Raw genomic sequence first — 6092 nt, 5'->3', positions numbered from 1 at the left:
TTTTTTGAGCATCTTTATGACAGTGTCTTTGAACTCTTTATCAGGTAAATGACTTATCTCCATTTTATTAAGGAAATTTTCACTAAGTTATATTTCTTAAAATTTTGAATATATTCTTTTGTCTCTTCATGTTGCTTGACTCTCCATGATAGTTTCTATGCATTAGATGAAATAGCCACCTCTCTGTCTTGAAGGAGTATCCTCCTGTAGATCATCCTTATTGTTCAACCCTGCCCCTAGCTCTTGGTTGTCTCTCAGCTCTTTGTGATTTTCCAAGGAGCCTATTTTATTTTTAATGACTCCCAGTAGATGAAGGTGTGCTGAGACATGTCAGTGTCCCAAAGGGGAGGATCTCAGTAGACATCTTTATACAGGTGGACTGGACCCAGACCCTCAGGCTGCAGCTTTTAAGGTCTGGAACTACATACAGTCTTGTGGAACTGCAAATGTATACCCTGCTGGCCCTGGAGCCAAGTACTCTAGGTGTCCCCTGGGCAGAAGTAAAAAAAAAAAATCTCCAGATGAATTTTAACATAGCTTTAGTGTCCTGCTGCTCTCTGGGGAGAGAAGCTGGCAGGTGCTATCTTTGTGTCCTCTGCCTTGCTGTAGCCAATAGGCATCGATTTCAAGCACCTTGCCATGCTCCTGCGTGCCAGTAGCTCCCAGAGGGGAGCTTTTACACATATCTGGTGCCCTGATTTCAGCAGCGCTGCCCAGGAAACACCTTTTGATTACGTGGTCTGGTGTCTGGGGAAGTTTATGTGCCTGGATCCCATAGGACTGAAACAATTGGGAAATAGTTGTTGACAGATTAACACTCCCAGAGCATTGCACAGTTAGGGGCTGAAACATAGCCCAGTTTATCTGAGAAAGAGGTCAATTTGCTTGTCCAGGAGCTCTGGCCTGAGGGACAAGCTTTAGGTTTGGCGCACATTTAGGAACCTATGGAGGTGTTCTCATGGAACACGCCAGTGAAGGCCAACTTTGAATTCTCACTCTGCCTTTAATTACAAATAATAATGCTGTGTAGCTTGGACATTGATAACGGGTTAAAAGATTAACAGATTGTTGCACATATGAAACATAAATATCCAGTATTTTCACAGTGAATGTTCAGGGATAACCAGTTTGTCCATAGCTTCCTCCCCCCCCACAAAATGACACCCCCTTTACCTTTTTGTTCCTAAGAATCAAGAGCTTTAGAGATTTTATTTACTCATGCGCTTGTCTGCAACAGTAAGCATTAACACATTTTCAGAAGTTGTAGATTCTCTAATTATGTTAAGCCGTTTGTAGATGCTATAGATTTTCAAACTGAAGGTATGAACAACGGTGCATTGTGTGGTGGTTGAGAAAGATAGTTTGAAATGAAAATGTATAGTTATAGATATCAGAACATACATGCATTTAGTTACACAATACTAAAGACCCAGAAGTGAAAATAGTTTCCTGATACCTAAATGCTGTGAAGATTTTATGAAGATTTTAGAGTCTGAATCATTAACTAGATATTCAGATCTTGTGTCAGGTGGCTACATACATTTTTCATACAATTCTTCAGTCCTACTTTGTTCAAGAATTAAATAAATTTACTTTATATGTCTCTTATACCAACATGTCCACTTCTGCTTATCGGAAGATGTCTAGAATCTCATCTTACGTGTCAGTGTCTTACACGGATACCTTCCCCCTCTTCTCAATTAAATGTAAAGACACTAAATCAGTAAACTTTTGAGATTTTTCTAATGATCCTCCAAACTGGTGGTGTCTTTGGATTTTCAATATTTGCCTTGGAATGTAATGTGAGGAAAACAAGTTATTTTTAATCAGTTTTCATATCCAAACCAGTTACTACTACCTCATCCAATTAACCACTATGTATAAAACACAAGACAAAATGTGGTGCATCTTCCCTTTCTGTGAGGAGTTTTTTAGGAAGACTAGTTTTCTCCAGTAAGTGAACCCTTGCTCAAGAAAGCAGGATTACTCAACAGTATATCTCCTCATAAAAAGGAAAATTCCTTCAGTTTAGAGTTCAAGTCCTGCTTCTGTAAAGGATGAAACAAAGTATCTTTTTTATTTTTTTTCTCCTATTGGCTTAAAAATTTAGCCTAGGAGAAAGTGCTCATGATTTAATTCAGAAAGGATATGCCAGAAGGAAATAGAGATTCAGATGGAATATTAAATTAGGGTAAATGCTTTGTGTCACAACAAGAACCATCAAAAAACACAGGAATTTAAGAAAGAACGTATTTTAATGGTTGAGACCAATCTTTGCAAAGTGACAAGGGAAGCCAGAACTTATTACAACAAATAACTATTAACACACATTCAAATCTTAATAATATTTCATATGATAATTCCTTTATTACCATTTACATCTCTTAATGCTAGTACATTATTCTGAAGTTGCCAAGCATAAGTTGCATGTAACTGAGTGGAAAGAGCACAATCTCTTCATATTGCTAGGAGAGCTGCAGGATGTGGAAGATGACAAAGTTCTTAAGCATGAAGAGCCTAAATGTGCTGAAAACAATGTCCATTTGCATAATTGGTGATAAAATATAAGCCCATTTGTTATAGAGTAAGAAAATGGTTACAGTGCCTGCTGTTGCTGTGCAAAGGATTCCATAGAGAGAGAAACTTTGTAACGAATGGCTCTTAAGGCTAGGCATTTACATTCCATTCTTAAATGTCTTTCACAATTGGTGGTGCTCATGAAACGTGACGTACTGATTATCCTAGGGTCAGTCTATTGCAACAAATAGGGACTCTGATGTTTTCTCTTGATAAAGACGATAGGAGTTCAGGGTCCACGATTTGTTGAGAATGTCCATGGTGCTGAATCTGCCATCAGGGATCAGCACCAAGTTCATGCTTGAGCCAGGTCCATAGAGACTGAAATCAATCTGTGCACATGATGAATTTTAAAAGGTTCCAGTTTTGTGTTCAAAGTATAGATCTTTAACAATATCTTAAAATCTGTTAGAAATCTGCTTAGTGCAAAAGTAATCCACCATTTCTTCAACTAGAAGATAAGGTGTCTTTTGTAAAAATAAAGCATTATTTAATCTTCATTTTTTAGGCCAATAGTAACAGTGGTCCTGATGTAGCTGGTACATAAAGGTCAAAACTCATTTACTGCCTAGTAAGTAGAAGAACTGTTATTAATCAGAAAGTAGTGGAAAAATAAAACAAGCAGTGCCTACGTTCTATATACACAAGATGTATTACTTTCTAGTTAGCCTAATTTTTCAAGTGACAGGGTAAGTTGTTAGATGGACTTTATGGATAATTCAGTACATATTCCCATTCAAGAAGGATACATGGAAGGCTACTTCCCAATTCTCAAGAGTTGCACATAGCCAGACAAAGAGTGGTAGCTTCTGAAACCACTTTTTGTGGTCCCTTCAGACCATCTTGCATTTGGAGGTGAATATACTATTTCTTTGGCTTATTCTCTCTGTGATTCATTGAATAAACCCACACTTTAGCTCCACCATATTTATTTCCTCTTATACATCCACCCCCTCATTTTTTCAGTTGTTTTTACAGATCTGCCCAAAAACACAATTTTTATAAGTGATTCTTGTTTAAGGAAATCTACATCTTCTAAGATTCTTCTAGAACTACTAATCTACAAAAGAAAAATTTTTCTTCTCTACTTACAAAGGAAAATGTATAGTTTTATAAAAAAGCAGGAACTTTTTCTTATAACACTGGCCAAATGTTCTAGCAAAACTAACATACTTGCTGACAAAGACACTCTGAAAACTTTCACATGCCCATCTTAATTTAGTCATGTATGGATTGAAGAAATTTGACATTCAGGCCTTAGTAAGCACTGATGAAATTTATCATGTAAGTGTGCTATAGAATACAGAAAACTATGTATAAAGTCTACCTTTTGAAAGGCATGCTTTCCCACTAGAACAAGTTTTTTGTTGTAATTTTTTCCCACTAGAACAAATCTTTTGTTGTAATTTGGCTTTTCACTGGATGATCTCTTCATCTGTTATATAAATTGTTATATGAATATCTTTGTTTACTCATAGCTTAGTTTTTACTGTGGTAAGAATAGGTCTTAAAGTAATGCAGCGTGTCCTTTATGTGAATGTATTAGGTGTTATTTTAAATACATTCAGTCCAAATAGATTGTAGGTAGAGTTGCTCAGGTGACTTTCTAGTGAATACATAGTGGCAGAAATGATCACAAGAAAAGATTGGGCTGCTTCCCTAGACACAAGCTCTGAATCTCACACACAAAAATATTGAACTGAAGATTCTACTGTGTTATTTTTAAAAATAATCAATGTGACCGATTTGCATATTGAAAAAGAACTGTACACTGTTAAAATTTGAATTTTCTGGAATGTCTCCAGAAGATAGAATGAATGTTAATGATTTCTTGACTATTGTAAACTCATGAAATTTTACTAGGGCTTAGTTGTGATAATCTGTGAAAATTATTTAGCATCATCTTAGCACATGGTAAAAGCTCCATTGTTAGCAGTGGCAACTCCAGAATTTCTATATAAGACAGCTTAGGGTCAGTAATCTGATATGAAGTAATATAAGAAGACTTGTTTTGAACTTATGATTTTCAAAGTAAGCAGATTGCTTTTACTTAGGTTGTATTATTACTATTTTTTGAAGCCTCTGAGAAGAGAGGCTGATGGAACCACTTGGGGATGTAGAGAATTCTCCCCCACAGGTCACACCATAGCCACCTGTGATCAATAAGTCTTCCAGTTAGGGAGGACAGGGTCAAGTACTCATTCCTGTCTGTCAACAAGGGGGCATGAACACGAGTATTTAAGTCACAGAGGGCTGAACTACTTCTCCAACTTTTCCCAAACTCAAATCTTGTTCACATGTAACAGAATTTTCCTCTAAACTGCATAGTTTAGCTTTGAACACCATTCCTGTTCTCCAGTCCTGTTATATTCAAAGTTAACTTATGCATTTTAATCATACATTAGTTTCCACAGTAAACATCTGGGGTGTGCACCCTAATTTTAGACCAGCATGGCCCCTGCTCTCTATGCAGCAGTTCTGGTTTTATATCAACATATGTCCATTGTACTTAAGTGTTTATTTTTATAGCATATTTTTCTTTTATCTGTTACTTATTGAGTTTTTAGTTTTTATCATTTTTAGCTTAATTTCTTTTAATTTTTTCCCTTAAGGATTTCAATCTCAGGGTACCTGGGTGGCTCAATTGGTTAAGCCTCCAATGCTTGATTTAGGCTCAGGTCATTAACTTACAGTTGGTGAGATGGAGCCCCATACACAGAGAGTCTCTCTGCCCCTCCCCCACTTATGCTCAGGCTCTCTCTCTCAAAATAAATAAATATTAAAAAAAAAAAAATTTCAATCTCCCATAACCTTCCCTAGACAAGCTAGAAATAACTAAGAAACAAAATGTCACTGGGGCACCTGGGTGGCTCAGTCAGTTAAACATCTGACTCAGATCATGATCTCACAGTTTTGGGATTCAAGCCCTGCATGGGGCTCTATGCTGTCAGCAAAGAGCCTGCTTTGGATTCTCTATCTCCCTCTCTCTTTGCCTCTCCCCTGCTTACATTTTCTTTCTCAAAAATAAACATTAAAGAAAAAAGGAAATGAAAAGTCAGAATTTTGCACTAAAGCTATCTTAGTACTAACTTTTCAGAGGTAATAATTTCAGTTTTTATTCCATTCCTCCCAGAACTTAAGATATAATGAAGTAATCTGCTTGATGTTCATAGGCTTTATTTACTCATTCAGTCTTTGTGTTTTAATTTATATAAGACATCTTAAAACTTGGAGGATATACTGAAAATGGTAGTCGGCTAGACAAATCTAAAAATGTCTGTAGCCTAATTTTATAACCCCTCTTTGGTAAAATGAATACAAATAATATATAATTTTTGGTGTATACTTACTTATTTTACTTTCTTTGATCTGCATGCACAGTATGAAATCATAAAAGCAACGAACATCACCACACCAACACTGAGTAAGATAATTTCTACCAAGCCAAGAAGGTTGATTTTTCCAGTCACTCTTTGTCGGAACATTTCTGCCTTCTCATCACCAATGGTACCAGT

The 6092-nt window shown here is 36.4% G+C and overlaps 1 protein-coding gene across 8 annotated transcripts in view; it reads right to left on the bottom strand.

The window, feature by feature from the left end:
- Positions 1-2236: 2236 nt before the first annotated feature.
- The window catches only part of CD36 (CD36 molecule), a 75878-nt gene continuing 72022 nt past the window's right edge, over positions 2237-6092 (bottom strand). For 6 of the 8 annotated variants that reach the window (XM_029928073.1, XM_029928080.1, XM_029928101.1 and 3 more), the window contains 2 exons: positions 5928-6092; positions 2237-3145 (listed from right to left, as the gene is read on the bottom strand). In XM_029928073.1, coding sequence (XP_029783933.1) covers positions 5928-6092 — 165 coding nt within the window. In that variant the 3' untranslated portion in view covers positions 2237-3145. Of the gene's footprint in view, positions 3162-5927 lie in introns of all 8 variants that reach the window. The other 2 variants (XM_029928110.1, XM_029928090.1) reach the window with 2 other exon arrangements.

Source organism: Suricata suricatta, chromosome 2 (assembly GCF_006229205.1).
Source record: "Suricata suricatta isolate VVHF042 chromosome 2, meerkat_22Aug2017_6uvM2_HiC, whole genome shotgun sequence".
NCBI lineage: Eukaryota > Metazoa > Chordata > Mammalia > Carnivora > Herpestidae > Suricata > Suricata suricatta.
The sequence above is the reverse complement of the archived record's forward strand: the minus strand, read 5'-3'. Positions and strand labels throughout refer to the sequence as shown.